At 42.5% G+C, this 26,750-nt stretch overlaps 1 protein-coding gene across 1 annotated transcript in view; it reads left to right on the top strand.

Moving 5' to 3' along the window:
• Positions 1–25,497, top strand: part of LOC122792200 (tumor necrosis factor alpha-induced protein 3-like) — an 887,411-nt gene extending 861,914 nt beyond the window's left edge. The window contains exon 9 of the mRNA XM_044059930.1: positions 23,625–25,497. Coding sequence (XP_043915865.1) covers positions 23,625–23,891 — 267 coding nt within the window. The 3' untranslated portion in view covers positions 23,892–25,497. The remainder of the gene's footprint in view (positions 1–23,624) is intronic.
• Positions 25,498–26,750: the final 1,253 nt, after the last annotated feature.

Raw genomic sequence — 26,750 nt, forward strand, 5'->3', positions numbered from 1 at the left:
GGGCTTTACCTTAATTGACCTGTGGTCTTGTTTGAACTTAGTAGTAGTATTCTTTGTACCAGTAGTTAAGCGCAGTTGCACTTTTTTTTGCCTAGATCATTAGTTTTGGTGGTTTCGCCGTTCTTAATCAACAGGGGCTCCTGTTGATTAATTTACTGTTAATCGGTTGATTGTTAACTGGTGGTCTTTGGCTGGGATCCGCTAAAGTCTTATTTACGATTGCAGTTGCAAATTTTTTTCCTGTTTTATTGAACGTGTTTTGTGTGTGTGTGTGTGTGTGTGTGTGTGTGTGTGTGTGTGTGTGTGTGTGTGTGTGTGTGTGTGTGTGTGTGTGTGTGTGTGTGTGTGTGTGTGTGTGTGTGGTGTTGTATACTTGGTCTGTTTGACTTAGAAGACCCAGTTCTTTCACAGGGCTAGGCCCGTTTAACTTAGAGGACCTAGTCCTCGTGTTACTCCTTCATTTGTAATTTTATTTGAAAATTTTTCTGTGTGACTGAATCTCTGTCTGTTGGTCTGTTTTTTAGTTGAAAGACCTAGTTTCTCTTACACCTGGCTAGGCCCGTTTAACTTAGAGGACCTAGTCCTCGCATAATTCTTCTGTAGGGCTAGGCCCGTTTTAGTTAGAGGACCTAGTCCTCAGTTATTCTCTTTCTCTTTTCTCCTCTGGTTTTGCATGTGTGTCTGTAATGCCTAAGGATAGCAAGGAGCATAAACCCTCTGGGTTAAAAAAATGCATGAAATGCTCCCAGGAAATGTCATTAACGGATGGCCACAGTAGCTGTGTCTACTGCTTGGGAGCCATCCATTTGCAGGAATCATGTTTGTTCTGTCATGCTTTCTCTCCTAGAGTGTTGCAGGAGGGAAAGAACAAGCTGATACTCAGGGGTCTTCTGAAGCCAACCTTCGAGGAAGCCTTATCTGGTTCGTCGGCTTCTTCTTCTAAGTCTTCAAAGTCCAGATCTGACTCCAAATCAAAAGGTTCAAAAAGGCCTTCTCCGGCACCGGCTGGTGTTTCAGAGCTGCCTTCCAAATTAACAAAATCTGTCTCCTCAACTCCTCAGTCTTCGGAGCCGAAGGAGAGCACCATGGTTTCAGAGTCGGTCACAGGTGCTTCGATGTCGACTGCTGAACCTTTGGAAATAGTTGACTCTTCTGCTCAGAACCTGTCAGTAGAATCCCTAATCTCCAGTGCCTGCTAGGTTGAGATCCCCAACTTTATCTTCCAGATCTTCCAGGAGTCTTTCAGAAGAAGATGTGGAGAGGGTAGTACTGAGACTCCTGAAGTCATCTACTCTGCCTAAATTTTTGTTGGCTCTGATCCAGTCGGCTCCGGAGCCACTCAAACCAGTTTTGCCCTCATCCATGATTCCTCCTCCAAGCCATGTTGGCTTTTCGGAGCCATAGTGCTTGTTACCAATGTAGGAAACCTCGGTTCCGGCTCCCCTTGCTGTTGCATTGGAGCCGTGTTTGGCTCCGACACGCTCAGCTCTGTCTGTCGTGTCCAGGGACCAAAGCTCTTCTGTCGATGCCGATGGGGGGGATTTGAATAAAGTCTTCATCGGTTCTGAGCCTTCCTCTCAGTGCACCGGCCAGGGTGAGCTCAGACCCTGCATCTATCTCGGAGCCGATGGCTGAGGCTCTGGCACAATCCTTTGTCTCTTCGGAGCGGAGTGGGTCTTCGGCGCTGGAGAGGTCGGCTTTTGAAGTGATGAGGAGTGAGCTGTCGCAATGTACAGCCCCTGCCAGTGGTACAAGCACTCATCCCCCCAGGGCTCCCACTTCGGTTTCAGTACCTACTCTCTCCAGAGACAGCAGAGAACCACAGCCTCAGGAGCCACTGGCTGGTGTCTCCCACTGTTCCGGGGCCTCCCCAGAAGGTCCTATTGAGGTGCCTCCTCGGAAGAGGGTATGCAAGAGGAAGCATATTGACTCCCAGGATGAGTCTTTGACATCGGACACTGACCTCGAGGAGTCGGAGGGGTCCCCCAAGTCGTCCTCTGTTGATGTCTCCTTTGTGGACATCCTGGAGATCCTTAAACAGAGGTGCGACTGGCCCACTGTCAACCCTTCTGATGAGGAGTCGGTGTACCTGAAGGCTTTTGGGTTTCAACCCTCTGCCTCTTGGGTGTCTCCACCTTTCGACAAACTAATGGATCTGGTTAGTCGGAAGGTGTGGGATACTCCCGATGCAATAATATCAGGATTCACAGCAATAGGGCAACACACAGAAGTACCACAGAAGTCACAGGAAAATAAAGTTGAATTTAAGTTGAATTTAATGAAGCGCTTTTCGTCTGTGGTGTACACAGACTTCCTCAGACAAAAAGTATTACAAACTACATTTAACTGAACAGCAGCTTAAATATCCAGCAGTATTAAGTCAAAGGTTCAATTAACCAATCAGGCACACCTTGAACCATGAATAAAAATTTAAAGTTAAAACGCAAGCTCACAGGACTTGAGTTCAATCACTCACATTATATTAAAATTAAAATTAAACTAGACAATCATAAAATCAGCCAGTTGTTAGCCTATCATCTAAATAGACACTAGCCACTACCTGATGTAAACAAGTACAAAACACAAAACAGTTAGAGTGTGTTACAAACTCATAAAGGCAAAAAGACTATCTAACCAGGTTCTTAAGTTTAAGAATCTGCTAATAGAGCAGCCTTCATTGAGACCTGGTAGAGCATAGGCATTTAATCTAATTTGCCATCGCAATTCAGACGCCTCTAATAATAGGTGTACAGGGGCTCCTCTAATAGTGTCATGCATTTGTTCTATAACCATAAACTTAAAATGGTGGTCTTTATGCTGGATGATATGTTTAGCAAGAGCATTTTCATCTTTCGCTTTATTAATTGCATATTGATGTTCAGAGATCCGATCTTTAAATCTACGCCGGTTTTACCTACATAAAACCTGTGCATTTTTGGCATAATGCCACATAGACCACCATTTTAGAGTTACAAGTGCATCTGCATCTAATGTCGTATCTAATATTATCAATGTCAAATCGGTTTGATTCAAGAATGTGACGACATTGATTGCAGTTTTGACATTTGAACATCCCAGGAGTCGGGTACTCTGCGCTCAGGTTGTTCCAACAACATTTTCATATTTTACCCTTCTATATGTAACCTCAGGTTTAACTCCCAGTTTGTTCAAAATTGCAAGGTTGAACGGAACAAGTTCCAGTTCTTAGTAATGATGTCCATAATAGACCTACTACTTGGACAATATGTAAGAATTAATCTAGTGTTATTATTATGTATAGGAGTAGTTCCACCTATACATTCTAACCTAGACTCGGCCAACCCGGAAGAACTGATGTTCAGTATAGGTTTGTAAAACCCACTGGATCTTTGTTAATCACCTCATTGACTAAGTTGTCTAATAAGTTAAGCGGATAGCCTCTATGAAGGAACATATTCTTAAGTAAGTCACATTCCCTAAGAAAGTCATCGTCCAGGCTCACCATCCGGGCTGCCATTTCCAGCTGACCCTTAGCCACAGACCTTTTTGGTAGCTAGGATGGCAGCTACTAAAATGAAGAAAAGAATTAGAGTAGGTAGGCTTTCTATATATGCTGGCCACATATTTATTCAAGATGTCATTTTTCGCCAACCATACGTCTAAATAGGCTATTGCCTCAGTGTTGAAGGAAGAGGTAAAACTAAAAAGTCAGTGGAGTTATTAAGTAAATTTAATAATAACAGGCTATCAGCTTCTTCACCCTCTAATAAAATAAAGATGTCATCCAGGTAACGGGTGTAGTACTTGATCTTAGACACTACTACCGACTCATTGTTTAATATGTTCTCCTTTCCCAGTATGACATCACTATGTTGGCTAAGCTGGCTCAAGGGGACCCCATAGCCACCCCAGTTTTTTGTAGATAGAAATTCTCTCCTAATAAAAAATAGTTGTTATAAAGGATCAAGTCCAACAATTCAATCACAAGGGATATTTCATGGGCGGGCACCCTTACTCTTAAGGAAGAAGGCCACCCAGTCCAAAGCTATCTGCAAAGGTATACAAGTGTATAAATCCTTGACATCTATTGTCAGGAAATTGTACTCTCTACTGAATGGAATGTTGTTTAACTTATCAAGAAAAGACCAAGAGTCTTTACAGATTTGCTCTTCATCCTCAAGGTACTTCTGCAGGATAGTATCAACCAGCTTGGCACAAGGATATGTAGAGCAGCCCATGAACGAGTGGGCGCATAGGTGGATTAACAAGGTCCTTGTGGATCTTGGGTATACCAAAGATACAAGAGTACCTGGGAAATAATGTGGTAAGGTATTTGTGTTGACCTTGGTTAAGTCTACCCTCAAAAAACATTTCATCCAAGGAGCTCTTAATTTTATGATATGCGTGGTTTACCTCAGACCTTGAACTAATCATATACGCATCATTAGACAATAGGCCCAACATCCTGTCAAAGTAGTCTAATTGATCAAAGACTACAACCCCACCACCTTTATCGGGTTTACAGATTCTTAAGGAATGTAACTTAACATATTCCAACAGGGTCATTTCAGACTTCCCTAAATCGTTGGTACATTTACTTAAATGCAAATTACTATGTCTTAAATCAAGTTCACAAGTGGATTCAAACGCTTGTACTAATGGGTGCAGAGGTGGGTTAAACATGCTAGGGACAAACATATCAGATGGAGTATCATGACTGAAACCACGAGTTTCAAACAGCAGGTTAAAGTTCAATTTACGAGCAAACATCTTAATATCGATGATGGTGTTCACTAAATCGAACTTCTGTTGAGGTACATAGGTGTATCCCTTAGATAAAAGGTCGGCCAGTTCATCAGGGATCAGCACGTTGGAGTAATTAAAGATATTAAAATCTCCAAGTTGATTGGTAGAAATAACTGGGCCCATACGTTGGTTAATGGGGGGAACCACAGTATCAGTCTCTACATCCTGCAGGTTATCAGTAATAGGCAAAGGTGAAACCACACAAGGAACCTCGTTTACCACACAAGCCGAGGCTTCAGTAAAGCCAGGAGGCAGAGGTAGAGCCAGGTGATAAGTACTCCTGGTATCTACTGCCTCTGAAAAAACTGTTTCTGTTGCTTCCCCTTAAAAGATTGCTGCAAGTTGTTCCTTTGCTTAGGGATGGCACCCTGTTTGTTGGTGGAAAAGTGTACCTGTTGCTGACCCATTGCTGTAGTGTGAGGATCCTGCTGTTGTTTACGGTTCATAAGTCTCTCACTCCTTCTGACCCCTTGGTCAACAGGGGTATCCCCAAATGTATCAAGGTCCCTGATGTTATCCGATGCTGACTCACCTCTACAGTTTGTGGTGGGAGGATCCCCACTACTACCATTAGGATTCCAAGCTTGTGATGGCGCAGGGGTGGATAAGCCACCTAACTGGTATGCTTTTAAATCGCGCTCAAGTTTCTTGATTTTGTTGAATTTTAGTTTAGACAGGTACTGGTCGATGCTGGTAAAACATCTATTATAATCATATTTGTACCTGCTAAATTCTACATGGGTTTTAATCGAGTTATCCAACACAGTAATTTCATCATTTAACTGTGTCACCCATGCGGAGTAATGCTTGATCATAAGCTTTAAGAGGTCCTGGCCTTGTCGGTCAAATAAATTAATCAATTCCTTATGGAATTCTGAATTCAACACCAACCCTGTCGGGTATTGAAAATGCCTTAAGCCTTTAGGAATGACATTGCAAGCTATACATTCATTAAAATATGAAATTTCAAGTTTCAGTTTTTTAAGTTTCAATATGAGTTTATCAAAAGTTTTTAGTTTGTCAGCTAAATCATTACTGTTTACCTCATGGCCATCAGTAGAGTTGTCGTGCATCCTACGGGTTGCTTTATCGCCATATCCTGTAAACACAAAATCCTCGGATAACCAATTGCCCAAAACTGGGGCCCCATCAAGAAGACCACTTGGAAGAGTCCGACTGGCATCTGCTATACATTCGATAGGCTCAACCTGACTCTGTAAACGGCTAGGAAAACCTCCGGTTAATAGTGGCTCTGTCCTAGCTAAACTTTCGTTTAGTATAGGTGGATTTACTGTTCGTGCTACTTGCACTGAATTAGAAGTAATTGCCGGTTGCACTGTATCAGGTGTAGTTACCGGAGCCAGCCTAATGCTGGCTGCCGTTGGTGATTTAGACGTAGTGGCCAAACCTGGCCGTAGCAAAGGGTTTAAAAACTCTCTGCCATTCGCTGAATTCAAGCTGCCGAAATCAGTGTTCCCATTAAGGGAAGGAACCGTAGCAGAGGGGTTCGCTGGTTGAACAGCCACCTGGCGCATTCTCCATTGCAGACGGTTGAAAGCTGTTAACAAAAGGCAGAAAAAGATTCTTCATGTCCTGTTGTTGTGTGTCTAGCTTGTCGAGCCTTGCACACAGCAATTCCATTCTTTCAAATAGAGACTCAAATAAATTATCCTGTGCAACTGTAGAAAGAGTAGCTGGTGCTGGAAGGGCACTATTACAGCTCTTCAATAATGCTGGAGTAGCATTCGGAGAGAACCCATCATTGCTGTCAGATCCAGAAGCCATGAAACAACCAAGTACTAAGCAGCACAAACCAGGAAATAATATCAGGATTCACAGCAATAGGGCAACACACAGAAGTACCACAGAAGTCACAGGAAAATAAAGTTGAATTTAAGTTGAATTTAATGAAGCGCTTTTTCGCCTGTGGTGTACACAGACTTCCTCAGACAAAAAGTATTACAAACTACATTTAACTGAACAGCAGCTTAAATATCCAGCAGTATTAAGTCAAAGGTTCAATTAACCAATCAGGCACACCTTGAACCATGAATAAAAATTTAAAGTTAAAACGCAAGCTCACAGGACTTGAGTTCAATCACTCACATTATATTAAAATTAAAATTAAACTAGACAATCATAAAATCAGCCAGTTGTTAGCCTATCATCTAAATAGACACTAGCCACTACCTGATGTAAACAAGTACAAAACACAAAACAGTTAGAGTGTGTTACAAACTCATAAAGGCAAAAAGACTATCTAACCAGGTTCTTAAGTTTTGTATTTTGTACTTGTTTACATCAGGTAGTGGCTAGTGTCTATTTAGACGACAAGCTTGGAATCCTAATGGTAGTAGTGGGGATCCTCCCACCACAAACTGTAGAGGTGAGTCAGCATCGGATAACATCAGGGACCTTGATACATTTGGGGATACCCCTGTTGACCAAGGGGTCAGAAGGAGTGAGAGACTTATGAACCGTAAACAACAGCAGGGTCCTCACACTACAGCAATGGGTCAGCAACAGGTACACTTTTCCACCAACAAACAGGGTGCCATCCCTAAGCAAAGGAACAACTTGCAGCAATCTTTTAAGGGGAAGCAACAGAAACAGTTTTTTCAGAGGCAGTAGATACCAGGAGTACTTATCACCTGGCTCTACCTCTGCCTCCTGGCTTTACTGAAGCCTCGGCTTGTGTGGTAAACGAGGTTCCTTGTGTGGTTTCACCTTTGCCTATTACTGATAACCTGCAGGATGTAGAGACTGATACTGTGGTTCCCCCCATTAACCAACGTATGGGCCCAGTTATTTCTACCAATCAACTTGGAGATTTTAATATCTTTAATTACTCCAACGTGCTGATCCCTGATGAACTGGCCGACCTTTTATCTAAGGGATACACCTATGTACCTCAACAGAAGTTCGATTTAGTGAACACCATCATCGATATTAAGATGTTTGCTCGTAAATTGAACTTTAACCTGCTGTTTGAAACTCGTGGTTTCAGTCATGATACTCCATCTGATATGTTTGTCCCTAGCATGTTTAACCCACCTCTGCACCCATTAGTACAAGCGTTTGAATCCACTTGTGAACTTGATTTAAGACATAGTAATTTGCATTTAAGTAAATGTACCAACGATTTAGGGAAGTCTGAAATGACCCTGTTGGAATATGTTAAGTTACATTCCTTAAGAATCTGTAAACCCGATAAAGGTGGTGGGGTTGTAGTCTTTGATCAATTAGACTACTTTGACAGGATGTTGGGCCTATTGTCTAATGATGCGATATGATTAGTTCAAGGTCTGAGGTAAACCACGATATCATAAAATTAAGAGCTCCCTGGACTAAATGTTTTTTGAGGGTAGACTTAACCAAGGTCAACACAAATACCTTACCACATTATTTCCCAGGTACCCTTGTATCTTTGGTATACCCAAGATCCACAAGGACCTTGTTAATCCACCTATGCCCACTCGTTGATGGGCGCGGCTCTCCTACATATCCTTGTGCCAAGCTGGTTGATACTATCCTGCAGAAGTACCTTGAGGATGAAGAGCAAATCTGTAAAGACTCTTGGTCTTTTCTTGATAAGTTAAACAACATTCCATTCAGTAGAGAGTACAATTTCCTGACAATAGATGTCAAGGATTTATACACTTGTATACCTTTGCAGATAGCTTTGGACTGGGTGGCCTTCTTCCTTAAGAGTAAGGGTGCCCGCCCATGAAATATCCCTTGTGATTGAATTGTTGGACTTGATCCTTTATAACAACTATTTTTATTAGGAGAGAATTTCTATCTACAAAAACTGGGTGGCTATGGGGTCCCCTTATGAGCCAGCTTGGCCAACATAGTGATGTCATACTGGGAAAGGAGAACATATTAAACAATGAGTCGGTAGTAGTGTCTAAGATCAAGTACTACACCCGTTACCTGGATGACATCTTTATTTTATTAGAGGGTGAAGAAGCTGATAGCCTGTTATTATTAAATTTACTTAATAACTCCACTGACTTTTTAGTTTTTACCTCTTCCTTCAACACTGAGGCAATAGCCTATTTAGACGTATGGTTGGCGAAAAATGACATCTTGAATAAATATGTGGCCAGCATATATAGAAAGCCTACCTACTCTAATTCTTTTCTTCATTTTAGTAGCTGCCATCCTAGCTACCAAAAATGGTCTGTGGCTAAGGGTCAGCTCGTTCGAGCAGCCCGGATGGTGAGCCTGGACGATGACTTTCTTAGGGAATGTGACTTACTTAAGAATATGTTCCTTCATAGAGGCTATCCGCTTAACTTATTAGACAACTTAGTCAATGAGGTGATTAACAAAAGATCCAGTGGGTTTTACAAACCTATACTGAACATCAGTTCTTCCGGGTTGGCCGAGTCTAGGTTAGAATGTATAGGTGGAACTACTCCTATACATAATAATAACACTAGATTAATTCTTACATATTGTCCAAGTAGTAGGTCTATTATGGACATCATTACTAAGAACTGGAACTTGTTCCGTTCCAACCTTGCAATTTTGAACAAACTGGGAGTTAAACCTGAGGTTACATATAGAAGGGGTAAAAATATGAAAATGTTGTTGGAACAACCTGAGCGGCAGAGTACCCGCACTCCTGGGATGTTCAAATGTCAAAACTGCAATCAATGTCGTCACATTCTTGAATCAAACCGATTTGACATTGATAATATTAGATACGACATTAGATGCAGATGCACTTGTAACTCTAAAATGGTGGTCTATGTGGCATTATGCCAAAATGCACAGGTTTTTATGTAGGTAAAACCGGTAGATTTAAAGATCGGATCTACGAACATCAATATGCAATTAATAAAGCGAAAGATGAAAATGCTCTTGCTAAACATATCATCCAGCATAAAGACCACCATTTTAAGTTTATGGTTATAGAACAAATGCATGACACTATTAGAGGAGCCCCTGTACACCTATTATTAGAGGCGTCTGAATTGCGATGGCAAATTAGATTAAATGCCTATGCTCTACCAGGTCTCAATGAAGGCTGCTCTATTAGCAGCCTTCTTAAACTTAAGAACCTGGTTAGATAGTCTTTTGCCTTTATGAGTTTGTAACACACTCTAACTGTTTTGTGTTTTGTACTTGTTTACATCAGGTAGTGGCTAGTGTCTATTTAGATGATAGGCTAACAACTGGCTGATTTTATGATTGTCTAGTTTAATTTTAATTTTAATATAATGTGAGTGATTGAACTCAAGTCCTGTGAGCTTGCGTTTTAACTTTAAATTTTTTTCATGGTTCAAGGTGTGCCTGATTGGTTAATTGAACCTTTGACTTAATACTGCTGGATATTTAAGCTGCTGTTCAGTTAAATGTAGTTTGTAATACTTTTTGTCTGAGGAAGTCTGTGTACACCACAGACGAAAAGCGCTTCATTAAATTCAACTTAAATTCAACTTTATTTTCCTGTGACTTCTGTGGTACTTCTGTGTGTTGCCCTATTGCTGTGAATCCTGATATTATTTCCTGGTTTGTGCTGCTTAGTACTTGGATACTCCCGATGCCTTGGAGCCAGTTCCTAGAAGACCAAATAAGTTCCTGTCTGCCCGTACTGGAAAAGAATTCTTGTCTAAGGGCGTTCCCGTAGATGCCATGGGGGTGGCGGCGGCCACGAAGAAGGAGTTGGCGGAGACTTCTTCCTCTGTTCATCCACCAAACAAGGAGTCTCGACAGATGGACAGATTTGGGAAGCGTGTATTTAGTTCAGCGGCTTTCACACTTCAATCGCTGAACTATCTTACCCATTTCACGAGATTGCAGAGGGATCTCCTCAAGGAGTTAGGAGATTCCATACAGGGTGCTTGTCCTGAGGGAGTCCCTGATAGGATCTCTGCTCAGTTGTCCACCCTAAATTCGGTAGTTAAATCCTCCATGCGTCTCATCTCTCATGCGGTTGATGAAACTAGCAGAGCAGCGGGTTCAGGAGTTGCCCTTAGGCACCACTCCTGGATGCACTTGAGTAATTTTGCGGAGCCTTTTAAGTCCATCTTCACCAATGCCCCATTTGATGGTTCCTCCTTGTTTGGTCCCAAGGTGAAAGAAACACTCACTCGGTGTGAGCAGGAAGGAAAGACTCTCACTGCCGTGGGACTCCATTTTACCGTCCCCTCTTGACCATACCCAAAAGGTCAAAGGGGAGGTAAAATGTGGTTCAAAAAGTCCCAGAGGGCATTTCTGGACACACAGAGTGAATCCTCCTTCAGAGGCAGAGGAGGAGGAAATGGTAGACGTCGCCCTACAGGCAGGAGCAGTCCGCAATACCAGCAAGGCCGTGATTCCTTTCGAGGGCAGCCTTATCAGCGCTCCTGATGTGGGGCCCGACTGCGTTTCTCTGGGGCCTGTCGGGGGTCGCATCTCTTTGTATTCAGAAGCCTGGCTAAATATAACCCAAGACAAATGGGTACAAAGAGTTGTTACCAGAGGCTATATCATACCCTTTTCCCTTCCACCGTTTGTTCCCAAAAATATCCCAGATGTTCCACCCAATCACAGGGATCAGGCAGCTGTTGCTCTCAAAAAGAGTCATCCAGCCCATCCCAGCAGACCAGACAGGATCCAGAACTTACTCCAGGTTCTTTTCAGTCCCAAAACGAACTGGAGACTGGAGGCCAATTTTGGACCTAAGCAGATTAAACGAATCCGTGAAGAAGGACAAGTTTCGGATGGTCACACTGCAGTCGATACTCCTGTTGTTAGGGAAAGACTATTGCATGTGCTCTCTGGATCTCCAAAACGCCTACTACCATATAAAAATGGACAAGGTGTAAAGGAGATATCTGCACTTCCCTCTGGGAGCCAGCCATTATCAGTTTCGTGCTCTGCCCTTTGGTCTCACCACAGCCCCCAGGGTGTTCACCAAATGCATGGCAGTAGCGACAGCTCACCTGAGACATCAAGGATTCCAGATGTTTCCGTATTTGGATGACTGGCTCCTGACCGCCCCCACCTAGCATCTACTCTTCCAAAACAGGGACGCCACCATTCAGCTTTGTGCTTAACTAGGGATCTCCATAAACTGGGAAAAATCTGCATTACTGCCCTCGCAATCTGTGAATTTTATAGGTGCAGAGGTAGACACAGTGGATATGACAGTTCGTCTTCCCGACGAAAGAGCGCAAAACCTCATCTCACAAGTTCAGCATCTTCTTCTGCTTCGGAAAGTCAAAGCAAAATGGATTCTTCAATCTTCTTGGAATGATGGCCTCAACCATTCTTTTAATACCTTTAGCAAGGTTGCACATGAGAATCCTTCAATGGCTCCTGTTCTCCCAGTGGTCATTCTAATATCTACCGCTGAGTCACCCTATCCTGCTGATGGATTCATGCAAAAAGGACCTTTGTTGGTGGATAGCCCCCAACAACTTGTTCACGGGAGCTCCCTTTGTGCCTGCCCAACCCGTTGCCACTGTGACCACGGATGCCTCCCAGGTCGGGTTGGGGGGCATTATCTTGGCAGGACTGTCCACAGCACATGGCAAGAACACAAGGCTCATCTGCATATCAACGTTCTGGAGATGAGAGTGGTGCTTCTGGCGTTGCAAGAACTTCAGGACCTTCTTCCTCCAGGGACGATTGCGAAACAATTGGACAACATGTCGGTTGTGTGGTATATCAACAAACAAGGCGGTACAAGAACTTACCCACTCTGTCGAAAGTCCATGCGAGTTTGGGAATGGGCGATTTCTTCCCAGCGCTTTCTGGTGGCAACGTACATTCTGAGGACAACCAATGTGATAGCCGACAAGCTAAGCCAGGCAACCTTACTGCCTCACGAGTGGTCTCTGAAACGGGAAATAGTGGAACAGATTTTCCAAAATGGGGACAACCTTGCTGCGACCTTTTTGCCAGTCCAGTCAATGCCAAGTGCAGCAGTTATTTTTCCCTAATTCCCCCTCTGGGGGAAACACCCAGAGATGCTCTGGTCCATGATTGGCCCACGGGACTTCTGTATGCCTTTCCTCCATTCCCTCTTATCCTCAAAGTGATACAGAAAGCCAATGGACTGGGAAGCAAGTTGATCCTCATTGCTCCTTACTGGCCTCATCAGGTCTGGTTCCCCTTCCTCAAGCCTATTCTCCTGGACGATCCTTGGTTTCTGGACCCAGTTCTAGATCTATTGACCCACATGTCTGGTTCGCTACACCCCTCTCTCCACACCCTTAAATTGAGAGCTTGGCTGCTCCAGTTCCGTGTCTAGTCAGGCTTTATGATGTTTCTTCATCAGTGTCCCATATTCTCTTATCCTCGCATAAACCCTCAACCAGAAGGCTGTATGACAGTAAATGGAAGAGGTTTTCTATTTGTGCACAGAAAATTAAAGTGGATCCTTATGCCACTCCCATTCCTGTGTTTCTGGAATTCCTTTTGGAGCTTTTTCAGCAAGGATCTGCCACGGCCACCATCAAAGTACAATTGGCGACAATCTCTCATTTCTATTTAGGGTCTCCAAATGTCAACCTTATGTCTTATAAGCTATGCAAGACTTTCTTGAGAGGAGCCACTTTACTGAGACCACCATTGCAAGAACCTGTGGCTTCTTGGGACTTAAATTTTGAGTTGTCCAAACTAACATCCCCTCCCTTTGAACCATATCATTCATCTTCCTTAAAATATTTGTCTTGGAAGACTGTGTTTTTAGTAGCTATTACATCAGCCAGACATGTATCTGAGCTACAAGCTCTGTCTATTAAGCCACCTTATTTAGTCTTTCATAAAGACAGGGTTTCTTTATGTGCCAATCCTTCATTTGTTCCAAACGTTTGTTCTTCTACCACATTGAATCAGTCCATTGAGCTTCCAGTTTTCTTTCCCAATCATTGCAATGCAACTGAATATCGTTTCCGCCAGCTGGATGTTCATAGACATCTACGTTTTTATTTGCAATGGACCAAAGAATTTCGGAAGTCAGACCAGTTGTTCATTTCTTTTTCTGACTCCAGATTGGGCTTACCAGTTTCTAAGGTGACATTGTCTAACTGGATTTCGAGTTGCACAGCTTTCATCTACAGTTCAGAGGGCAGACCTTTATCCCACAGGATCAAGGCTCACTCTACCAGGTCTCTGTCTACCTCTGCAGCCTTTCAAGCCAGGGTACCAATTGATCATATCTGTACAGCAGCTATGTGGGCTACCCCTCACACCTTCATTACTCATTATAAGTTGGATTTGGCTTCTAGGGGTAGAGCATCCTTTGGCTCCATTTTGCTCAGGAGTATTTTCCAATGAGTCGCCCAAGAATAAGGCACTAGGGACACTGTCCCATATGTAAAAATGAAGGTGAGATTGGACTACCTAACATAAAGAAGTTATGTACTCACCATAACGTTCCATATTGGTAGTCCATCTTACCCTTCATTTTTACCAACCCGCCCTCCTGCCCCCATCCTGGAAGATCTGAAGGTAATACTTTAAATTTCTTGGTTGGTGACCCTTTAGTATTGGTTTGTTGGTTAGGGTTTTTTTTCTGTTTCTAACGAGCAGCAAACAAGATCTGGGGATTGCACTGGTGCACCTTGGGATACCTGCTTAGCCATGAGCCAACCAGAAGTCTTCGAGCTTGAAAATCAGCTGAGTCGGAGCTGAGGATCGGCTTCAAACCCATATGTAAAAATGAAGGGTGAGATGGACTACCAACATGAAACGTTATGATGAGTACATAACTTCTTTTTTATTATAGTCAGCTATAATGACCTGAGAATGTGCTCCTCCCTGAGTTTTCAAAACTGCACAATCAAATTCAAAATGAAGAATTTCCAAATAATACTGCAACAAATTCCATTCGTTGGTTTCATATGCAGTTTAGAAAAAATGAAAGTGAATGAACTTATTTTTTCCTTTTTTTCATCAGTTTACAGTTTGTCTTTGTCTTTAAACTGGTGGTTTCTGTTCCCTCCCATTACTAGTGAAGTTATTAAATTGAAGTCTTTGCTGCCCTTTTTGTCCTTGCTCCTGTTGCAGTGTACTACATCCCCCTCAGTGGAAAAGAAGTAGAAGCACTCTCCTTACCAACTGCTGCTGTTAGTCTTTACTCACCACTTCAGTGCTATGTCAGTATAATTCTGCCCATGGGAGCAATATCTGAAGTGCCATCCTCACATCTTCTTCCTCTTTAAGTATTATGCTTTCAATACTTGATATGTCTGCCTTAAATGAGCTTTTGCAGACAGTGTTATAGTGTTTGTCTTCAACATGGCCCTTGGGCAGTTGGTAAATGTCAATCAGCCTACGTTTTAGCCCTTGTGATAGAGATCTGACCATCAAGCATTTACTTTTACCCAACAAAGTAGCAAAAAAATAAATAAAAATCCACAGCCCAGATACTGAAGAACAAGTGTCTAGGAAGCAAAGGAACGCCTCCTATTGTCTTCACAAGGAAATGTGTTTTATTCCAAAAATAATTGAGTTCTTAGCATGCACAAAAGTTTAAAGTAATGAAACACTGAAATGATACAAATGTATACACATAAACCTATCTATAGTTAATGTTCCAAAGATTTTAGTTTCAAGACTGGCAGTATGGGAGCAATGGCGCATGCTAATTTTACTTGCTGACGTTGACTGTCTGTTGCTGATCACATGATTGAGTCTTTATTTATTTATTTTTTATTTATTGACCGGGAATTGTCACCTGGGTCATGTCAGCCCGTTTTCAGTGGAGGCCCGGGGAGAAAAACACCACAAGAAAATTACATTACATTAATATCAATAGACAATATTCAGTCAGAAGCATTAAGTAGCATTAGTAGAATAGGAAATCAAATTATGCACATTTAAACCAGTCTGGCAAAGAAAATGCTCATTAGGTAGTCATGTATCTATCGATTCTTTTGGGGGGGGGTGTAAAAAAAAAGGAAAAAAAAAATTTGAAGGAGGTGCTTTAGGTAGGAGCATGAGAAGGACATTCCCATTTGGAGGACAGGTGTGAGAAAGGGTGGTTTGGAAGTTGTTATGGTTAGGCATGTTGCGTAGTTGAGAGGGGAGAGAGTTCCATAGTTTAGCTATTGTGCAGGCTAGTAATAGATGGCCTTGGGGATGAGAGGGTTTGTGTACTTGAAGCAGATTTTGGCTCTTCGATCTTAGGGAGCAGGAGGGAGTGCAGGGCATTAGGGCTGTGGCTAGGGATGGACAGTCAACTGGTTTGAAGATGAGCTTGTGGGTAGTAGTAAGTTGCAAATATCTAAGGTAGTTGGGGAGTTCTAGCCATTTGAGGATGAGTAGTGAGTGGCAGTGATGAAATTAATTTTTGGAGTTGGTTGCAAATTTGCTAATTTTGTGGTAGCAGAATTCCAGTTTGGAGCACAGGCCTAGTTGGAGGTTGGTAAATAGGGGAACGCTGTACATGAGAGATGGGAGGAAGAAGGCAGTTGCAAGTGTTTGTTGGTTGGAGGGGCTGAGATAGTGGTTGTGTCTGTATAGCACACCATTTTTTTATGGGTTTTCTTAATAGCAGAGTATATGTGGGAGTCAAACTTTAGGTTTTCGTCAGTAATGATGCCTAGCAGTTTGGTCGAGGGAACTATTTCCAATGGGGTTTTATTCTGGCTTGTAATGCAGAATAGGTTTCTATCCAAAGTGGAGTTTCTAGTGGGGTAAAGATCATTAGTTCTGTTTTGGTAGCATTTAGGGCAAGGTGGATGGATTTCATCCAAGATTCTGTTTGGAAAAGGCAAGTTGGGTTTTTAGTAGCAGTTCACAGGGGGAGGAGGCTGAGGAGATGATGGTGGAGTCAGCTACATATCGGATAATGGAGGCTTCAGGGATGGAGAGGTGGAAGTTGTTGATAAATATGTTAAAGAGCAGAGGTCCTAGTACTGAACCTTGAGGGACCCCGGTGGGTGTAGGTAGGAAAGGAGAGGTAGATTCTTTCAATTGGACGGCTTGTTGGCGGTTGGATAGGTAGCTGGTGAACCAGGCAAGGGTGGAGAGAGAGAGATGTAAGGTTGAGAGCTGAGATAGGAGTAAGGAGTGGGAGATGGTGTTGAATGCATTTGAGAGGTCTAAAAATAGTGATGATACATATTTGCCGTTATCACATGCTAGGTTGATTGTCTTAGATTTTAGTGAGGTTGAGAATGTTTTTAACAGTTTTGATAAACGTCCATTTGTTGCTGTAGGGTGGAAATGCTCAACTGTTTTTGGAATAAAACACATTTTCTTGTGAAGACAAATGAAGGACTTCTTTGGTAATTATTTTTTCCCAGCCAGGACAACAGTGTATTAAGCTGTGCTTAGTTCTGAATTTGTTAGCCTAAAAAATGCACATTTTTTTAACTTACTACTGTGTCAGCACTGACTTTGTGAGTACATGTTTGCACTAGAAAATCAGGAATAAGACAGAAATTCGAAGATGGAAAAAAGAACGTCTGCAGACATTTTTGAAGTTTCACAAGTGGCCAGATGCACACAGTAATGTAAATTCAGTTTAAAAAGTGTAAATCCTGTGCATCCTTTGAACACTTAAGTAAAAAACAGGAAAGGAATAGAGATTGAAGAAACATGCTTTGGGATTGATAATGTTGCACAACTACTGGGTGTCAGTTCATTGTGACAAAGCAAAGGGTGGATGTGGGAATGAATGATGCACCACTAGTAGGTTCATAGGTTGGTACTAGGCTTTCGTCCCTAGGGCCTATACAAGCCTAGCCATAACAATTCCCTGGATATTTCTTCCCACAATATTTACTTCCTTCGACCCCTGTCTAGCAGGGCGACTGACATGATCCCTGAGGTGAATTTCCTCTCTCCCATCCAGTCGTCAAGGTTCCTTTTGAAGAGGGCCAAGGAAGCGCTCTGCTTGACATGTATGGACAATCTATTCCAGAGTATGGGGAGTCCCTGGGTCAGGAACCTATCCCTCCAGCATGTTTTGTTCATTGTGATGACAAGGTGTAGATCCCTGGTGCGTGTGGCTCTGAGAGATTGGGGTTTCTTTAAGTGGAGCATGTCCAACAGCTCAGGGTTTGACATGGCCTTGTATGTTAAGCAGAGATCACCTTTGAGTTGACAATATGCCACAGAGTATAGCTGGAGTTCTTTTAGACGGTCAGCATATGGCATCTGTTTTAGGCCTGTGATTCTTTTAGTGAGGTATGTCTGCAGCTTTTGCAGTTGTTGCGCATGTCTTGTGAGGTACATAGCAAACGGGGCATTATACTCTATAATGGGTCTAATGAGGGATGAGTACAGTGGGACAATGACCTCCTTTTTTCTGGATGAAAAAATGATGAGGTGTGCCACATAGAAGGATTTCCTGACTGCTATGGTGATGTGGTTATCGAAGGTGAGACCACTGTCCACCTGTGTCCCTAAGTCCTCATCACACTTTCAATGTTTATTGTACTGCCACCTATGTGATAATTCATGGGTACATGTTTTTTTCCAAATGGGATAACTATACATTTCTTGGCAGCAAGCTTGAGCCCATGGCTGTAGCACCAAGCATCTGTTTCTGTAAGGCCCTTTTATAGAATATCCACATAATTTGGGGATTCAATAATGGCTCAGAGTTTGCAGTCATCTGCGAACTTTGTTAGCCAGAGTCCCTTAGTGTTGGCCTGTACTTCAGAGAAGTAGATGCCAAACAAGAGCGGTCCCAGGACTGAACACTGAGGTACTCCACTTGTCACTTGTCTGGAGCTGGATTTGGAGTCGGCTACTTTTACAGTCTGGGTTCTGTCAGTAAGCCAGTTGGCAACCATCGAGTGACGTAGGGATTTATGCCCAGCTTAGTAAGTTTATCTATGATTCCAGAGTGGGGGGTGGTGTTGAAGGCCTTGGCAATGTCTAGATAAGCTGTGTGGACTGCCTTACCCTCGTCCACAGCTATGGAGACTGATTTGAAGAAGTCTATCAGGTTCAGGAGACAAGATCGGCCCTTCACGAACCCAAACTGGGTGGGGTCCAGTATTTGAAGGTTGCCAATGTCTTTGTTATAAGTTCCATGCCCTTGCAGATCAGGCTCGTCAGACTAATGGGACGGTAGTTCCCGGGATCCTAGGTGGAGCTTCCCTTGTGGAGTGGGATAACTGTAGCTGTGCACCATTCAGTGGGTACGAGGCCTAAGGTGAGGCTATGATTAAACATGACACTTAGGTGAGGTGCCAGCTCATTTTGTAGTTCATGTAGTACACAGCCTGGGATGTCATTTGGTCCCATGCATGCTGTATTCTTAGCTTTGAAGAGTATGGTTTCTACCTGTGTGGGCGTGATTACCGGAATTTGGCAATCTTTTGGTATTGAGATGGGCCCTTTAGGGGGTGAGAGGGGGGTGAAGTTGGCACTAAATCGATCTGCCAGGATATTGGCAATATCCTTGGGATCAGTATATTTAATGCCATTCTGTTGTAGCTCAGAGCAGATCTGAGCGTTGCCATTTAGATTCTTGACATAATTATAGAATGCCTTGTGGTTGTCTTTGGAATCTTTGACAATTTTATTTTTGTAACTAGCTTTTGAGGATTTTATGAGGAATCTCAGCTTCTTACTGAGGCTGGTAAGGGAGTTTTTTGCATCCTGGGATTTTCCTCTTTTCTGCAACAGTTTCTTCCTTTTGTTGTATAGTTTGTTTATAACAGGGGACCACCAGATTGGCTTCCTTTTTTGGAGGAGAGCATTTTGGTTCTATTTGGGATGGCATGATTCATGTATGAGTGGATGTGCTCGTACAGTACCTTAGTGTAGGACTCAGCAGTCGAACTTTCAGATCCCGTCTGCATGGGTGTCATGAAGTTTGTCACTTCTGACTTGAGTAGCATGAAGTTGGCTTTGGAGAAGTTTTTTATGGAGGTTTCCTTACTGGGGAGTGGGGGTGGGATGTGGATGTCAAGGGTGATTTTGTTATGGTCAGACCTGACCAATAAGGGGGTGACCACTGGTTTGGAGCATTTATCTCCCATGTTGGTAATGACCAGGTCTAGGATATTGGAGCCCTGGTGGGACAATGGATTAGTTGATCCAGGGCATTGGAAATTATGAATTTCAAGAACTGTTGGGAAAAAGTGTTGATACCCGAGTAGTTTTCCCAGTTAATGGCAGGATAGTTGAAATCACCCAGTATTAGGGTGTTTGGTTGTATCTTAATATTTTCCAGTATGTTTAGAAAGGTGTAGTGAGAATCTTGGGACATGGTGGGGGATCTGTAGCAAGCTACAGTTTGGATTGCAGTCTTGCCTAGTGTTAGTTGCTCCTGGAGAATTTCAGATGCATTCTGTTGGGCAACTAGCCTGGAGGTGTGAATATACTTGGTGAATATGGACACTCCTCCACCTTTAGTGTTTCGGTCTTGGTTTTGTGGCCGAAAAGTGTGATAAAAGTTGTAGCCTGATATTGCAGTGGTGCTCTCTGGAGCCTTGAACCAGGCCTCAGTTACTGCACAGATATCGATGTTCTCCATTTTTAGGAGAGCCTCAAAGAGTGCATTTTGGGGTTTAGACTTGTAGCATTGAGTAGCATTACCTTCAGATTTTGCATGCTTGTATCTGTTACGGTGGTGGTTTTGTCCTTTGAACCTTGCCTAAAAAAGGCACTATAGGGGTGGCAAGAGCTTTAGCCAGTAACCTGAATCCCAGGGGTGACAGGTGCAGACTGTCTCTGGCAAAGCATCGTGGTTTGTCGATCATGTCTTCCCAGGAAGACAGATACTGGATCCCCTTTGAATGACAGCAGAAGATTAGCCAATTGTTGAAGTCAATCATTTTGTCCTTATACTGTCGTATCATTCTGGGCGAAGGCAGGATGCTTCTCAGGGCTAGGGTAATACCTGCCTGGGCCACATGATCTGAGAGCTCTTCCATGTCTCTTTTCATGTAGTCCAGGGAGGTACGTCTCAAGTCATTCACTCCAACATGGACAATGACAGAGTCGTATTTGTACTTGTTGTGGAGTGACTTTACTGCATGCATTATGTGGTGGATCCTGGCACCCGACAGGCAGCTGACTGTAATTTTCTCCTTGTTCAGCCTGATGAATGGGACATCAGTGTGCCTGACTATAGATTCACCTATGATTAAAGTGTTGGGTACATTGTCTTGCCTTAGGGGCTGTTGTTGGGTGGCACGCTGGTGTTCTGAACTATGTGTCACTTTGGTTGTTATTGGTGTTTGTTTGTGTTTCAGCCTTGGAGGTCCTTGTTGCTTGGGCAGGTTAATGTTAAGGGCCTCCGCATATGTGGGTTTAGTGTTTCTGTGTGTGGTTGTTGATGGTGTGGGTTTTGAAGGGCTATGAGTTGCTTGAGGTGAAGTGCAGGTGTTAACCTTCTCCTCTTGACTGTCTAGGACAATCTTGGCCAGAGAGAGCTTTGCTTCCAGTTTGACTGTGTAAGTGCATCTCTCGCAGGTTTTAGTGTTGGGTGGTAGGAGGAGAGGGTTGTCTGTGTACATTAGGCAGTTGCCGCATTGCCCCAAAATGCCCAGATTCACCAGGTGGACAGGAGAAATCACCAGAAGCTGACCCTTGGACATGCCTGTTTAGGTGCTTTTTTTGTAAAGTACAAGAGCTATTTTCCCTTACCTTTTCAAGGTACTTTGCAATTATAGGCTGTTTAATGCCTACAATTAATTTCTCCTTATTGACAAGGAGAGTTGAGTGCTTGTATCAGTTTCAGGCTTCCTAGTGCTTTCCAGCAGGTTCTAGAGCAAGTGCTAGTCACAGGGGTTCAGATTTTGATGCTACTACTGAGAAGCCAGCTAGTTTTAAGGGAAAATTTGAAAAGCAGACTTTCTGGCACCTGGAATAGTTTAAGTGTAGCCCCGCGGTGATGAACGATATGAAAAATGTGCAAACACACGTGTTTTTAAGCCAGAAAGTTGAAAGGGATAGAAATCAGCCCAAAAAGGCTAATAAAATTACAATTTCAGAGCTGGAAACCACTCATCTAGTGTTAGGCAGTACAATGCTCACCACTCCCACTGGTAAGCAGTAGGTCTTCCCTCTACCACAGCAAGGTCTGGATAGCTCTGAACACAGAAAATAAAGTCCTGAGAAAAGCAAAGCCTGGGATCTGGACTATACTGGCTAGGAAAGGTGGGAAACGAGTACAATTAAGCTGCTTTTTCACTTGCTGCTTACTAATAGCAACCATTTTAGATTAGGGTGTCCATTTTTGAAGAATTAGTTCTTACAAACCTCATACAACATCTAGGCTGGAGGCAATCCAGGGAACATTAGTCTGCAATATTAACTGAATGATGAGAGAGAAGAGTGTCAGCATGCATTTCTTAGAAGAGAGAAAAGTATGGCATGAAAAGAAACACGTCAGACAAGGTACAGTGAGGAAGTCTTTAGATGCAGGAAGTACCAGGCTTGTGTATAGTATTTTGCAGATCGTAGTCAGGATATATTTTAACTGTGATCTTGGAGGTATTTCTTTTCTAAAGTATCTGTAACAAGAACATAAAGACAGATAAAAAATGGCAAAAGAATTTCAGATGAGTTCACATGCTTATCAGCAAAAGACTGCAACTGTGAACTATGACAGAGGATGTGCACAAATAATTGCTCTTTTGCAGGTGTTTATTCTAGATCGTTGTTTGTTTATTGACTAGATAGTCCTACTGAGTTCACCATAGTGTCCCCTTTACATCAGAGACCTAAGAAATGCTGTGCAGTGGCAGAGTGACAATATGCATCAGTCGACAACTAACCAGGGTTATGGCTTTGATAATACCTAAGGATTTTTGCAGGGATACAAATAAGCAGTGAGGTCAAAAACTGCTAACCGTAGTTACCTAGTGAAATAGTCAAATCACTATTTTTTTTTAATTTGTCCTAGCATTCAGCTGACACCATGGGCCATTAAAAATGATGTACAACCTGTGCCCTTTTTATTCCCCACCAATCTTAACACCTTGTACTCCACAATACCTTCTGGGTGCCATCTGTCCTGGAAAATGCTTTTTGGCACTGTAATCTTGAAGTAGCTAGAGGCAGAGTGGGAGTTAGAGGTCCAGTGACTGACAGTCTTTCTATTGTGTGGGTTGATTCTGTTTGATGTAGTCCTTTCTGTTATAATTGCCTGTTTACAATTTTTTGCAGCACACTTGGTCAACCTGATACTGTGTGGGCTTATTCTTTGGGATCAGCATACAGTCTTTGGCCTGTTTGATGCCTATGAGTAACGTCTGAGCCCTGAAAGAAGAGCAGACCTAATGCAGACATTCTCATACCCTCTCCCATGTCCCATGACGCAGAGCTGGATGTAAGCCACTCATTTTCCCCTTTGCCATGCCAGAGTTTTGAGACTCTGCTTGCTGGTGGCTTTTATGTCTGCACTGTCTTTGCATCAGTGTTTCAGCATAATCAGTGCAATATACTGCCATGTAAATATAAAACAGAAATATACAGTAAGGACATACGTAATAAAAGGGATCATGTGTGCATTATAGGAGTAGAAGCAGTTTAAATCCCACCTAACTTCCAATGGAGCCTTAGCAGTTCAAATGTCTGGTAGTTAGTGCAGGGGATTAAGGCTATGAACTGTTAATGCACAGCTTCCAGTAGTCCAGAGTTGATTCCTTTAGCTTTCATTTGCTTACTGTGATGCCAAGCAAGTCCTCTTAACCAGACAGTGCACTGGGGCAATTGTAAAATTGGAATAAGCTCTTCAGTCGTTTCCTAGTCCACATGCCTTGTAACTACCGATGAAGATATGAATTTGTGAACAGTTTAAGATAGGATGTGCACAGAAAGAATAGTAAACCTACTGGAAGAAAGTGCCAAAAATGATTGAGAGCACACTGTATTCACTTATATGATTTGTTTTCTTTTTCTTCTTCTCTTCTTGTTAATAGTTCCAGGGATCACCTGCAAGACAGCCGTATGGGAGTCCTTCTGATTCAGACATGCCATTCAGTGGAAAGTCAAGAGAGAATATCAAACTGGAGTCAAGGACAGCCACTAGTCGTTTGCCTAACAGTCATCATTGTAGCACAAGAACAAAGATGGAACTGCCTAAAAGACCTTGTAGAGCTGCTAACTGTCCCCACTATGGTAATGCTCGTTGTAAGGGCTACTGCAACGAGTGTTACTCTAACTGGAACATTTGCAACAATTTGTAGCTGAACTACCTGCACAGATGGATTGCACACATTTCCTTGCTTCGTTGATGGAGTGGCTCCATTAACTTCAGAAGTGTCATGAACAATAAGGCCTTCTGGCTTAAGGCATTTGATTTTCCAGATTTCTTTTCTTTTCTGCTTTGGCTGGCTCATACTGATAACTTGCTTGAATTGCTAAAATAATTGGAAGGTGTTCTAGAACTGGAGAGCAACTCAACTATTTTAAGTCTACAGAAAGAGTGGTCTTATCTTATTGTGTGACTGCTAATGCATTTTATGTAAAATGAGCAACTTGTATGCAGGCTAGGAGTTGAGAAGTCGAATGCCATAAATTCAAGCTTGCTTTGAGTAGATCTCCTGACAAACATCACTAGATCTATGTTTCTCCATATGATTATTTGTTAGATATTGCTAAGTAGTACATTTCTTCTTTTCACAAATGACATGGACTAATTAGCTTTTTGGGCTAGGAAGTCTGAATTCATGAGTTTCTTTGTGCCCCACATTATAAACTCACCGATGTTGGGCAGGTGTTAATTTTCCTTAGTATAACTAGACTCTAGAGGGAGTGCTTTTGTAACTGACAGTCTCCACTAAAGACTGCTTATCAGTATTACAGATGCTTTGCTCCCACTTTGTAACTATATACCTCATGTCTATTTTGACTATGATGCTGCAAAAAAAATTTTTTTTTTTTGGTCGTCAGAGCTGTTAGGCAACCTCCTCTGAGTTCTCCCAACCATCACTCCCAGTACTACCCCCAGATGAGGTGAGAAGGGTAAGTGGTACTACAGTTGTGGATGGTAGATCACCCAGATCTCCAAACCTGCTACTACCCCACAGTTGGAGCTGTTCTGGCAAGGCGGGAAGGGAAATTGGACACATAATGACTTGGACATGCTAAATCGACTATAGGCATGTTGTGGTGCTGCAGGGGACCCGTCTCCACCTGAATAATGCTATGTCTTACAGTTTTCTGGGCCCAGATATGCATTAGTACCAGGATTTGCATTACTCTACTATCACCACTGGTGCTACATTACCTCTGTTGCGTGTCTCAACACACCTTCACATCCTCCCTCTGACGAGATAGGAGCAGGTTAAACCTTGTCACTACTCTTCTGCCCCATGCCATCTTCAACAGATGCCAAAGAAGCTAGCCGAACTCAATTGCCTGAGCTGTAATCTAGGCTTCATCCTTCTTTGCCAGTGGAGCCGGTTTCTGTGGCTGCAAAACTGTGACAAGCTTTCAGATTTTGCTTCAGCAATTTCTTTTAATGTATAATTGACATTTTTGTATTTAGACCTACTTTGGGTCACTTTGAAAGCATCACTTTAATATTGTGTTATACATTTTTAATAGTTTCATCACTGCTTATGCATCTTGTAACGATAACTGCAGTGGAAAAAATAGGACCTTTGTAATTCCTTTGTAATCAGGTTGTGTGATAAAAATATTCAGTGTATTGTTTGGATGGTCTGTTTTAAAGCAGTGAGTTTCTGAATTTGTATGTATTGAGTGGATTCTGTCTCACTTTGTGAAATGTGCAAAGAGATGCAAAATAGGGTATCTAGTAAACAAAAAAACAGAATATTTAGAGAAGTATAATTCTAGAAAAGTGGATATTCATTATAGATGCCTAGTACAGGTATAGGAGCCTATGTAAGAAAATGCTTTCCCCGAGGCCATTCTAATTCTGGAAATCATGAATATCTGTGTTGTCACTGAAATCTTGTCCCAGTAGCAGTTGTCCCACTTTACCTGGTTTCTCTACCTGCCACTTATTTAGGCCTGCAGCTGCAGATACCAATGGTGGCATGTTTCCCCTTATTGGAAACATTTTCTTCTGTAGATAAATTGACTGGGACAACAACCTCAAACTCTTTCATATCTTAATAATCAATAAGCAAGACTTTATACCCCTTCGTGGTCAACTATAGAACCCTCTCCATGACACTTGCAAATCACAAAACATATCTTAATAAACTAGCAGTCCTCTCCAGTAACCCAAACATCATCTTTCTAAGGGACTTCCCCTTCATATATTGGCACACCTACACCTCTACAAATAAATATGCTTAATGTTTGCAAACCCCTTGATCAAATAGTTCCCCCTCCTCAATTGAAGCATGGATTCATTTTGTCTTGTCCTTACAAACACAACCTCTTTCTGATTCTTGCCCAATGCCCCAGCCGCACTTGTCAGATCAGATAGGTCACTCTCCTGTCTTATTCATCATACAGTCCAATTGCAGGTTCATGACCAACAAAACCATCTTTAGAGACTTCTTCAAGAGCAACTTCTTTGTGCTCAGTGATAACCTGAAGCGCCAGCAGTGATGTTCGTTGTGTTTCACGGTTGCAGTCGTCACATTTGGGTTATCTGCTTGCAGGCAGCCCTCAGTCAGCCTGATTATCAAAGTCTTGGGTCCTGCATCGGTTGCTGTCTCATCTTCCATGACGACAGGTAGTCAGGGGTATAAAGCATGCAGCTGATGCCATTTTATCAGTCTTTCTGGTGTCTGAAGCAGAAGCAGTTCGCAAGTGCCGGTCGGACAACTCCTAAAATTTTCGTTTTCGAGTTTCAGATCCAAAGTCTTCAGCTAAGCTAAGTACCCCATTGGGGATCCTTTTTCTTGCTCTAAACTGATGTCAGTAAAAGTTAATTGTATTTCTTCTGGAAAGCAAATACCTCATAAAGATTTTCATTCATACTGCATTCCTTGCTTAGGCCCAGACCACGACGTACCTTGCTGTCGGTTTTGTGCCTTATTCAAACCTCGAATTATTCGTCATCGGTTCATTTTCACATCTAAGTATTTTGGTACTCTGTTCAATTATCCAGAAATGGCTTTGGT

This window comes from Protopterus annectens, chromosome 1.part2 (genome assembly GCF_019279795.1).
Source record: "Protopterus annectens isolate FY-2018-M chromosome 1.part2, PAN1.0, whole genome shotgun sequence".
In the NCBI taxonomy this organism is placed as follows: Eukaryota; Metazoa; Chordata; order Ceratodontiformes; family Protopteridae; genus Protopterus; species Protopterus annectens.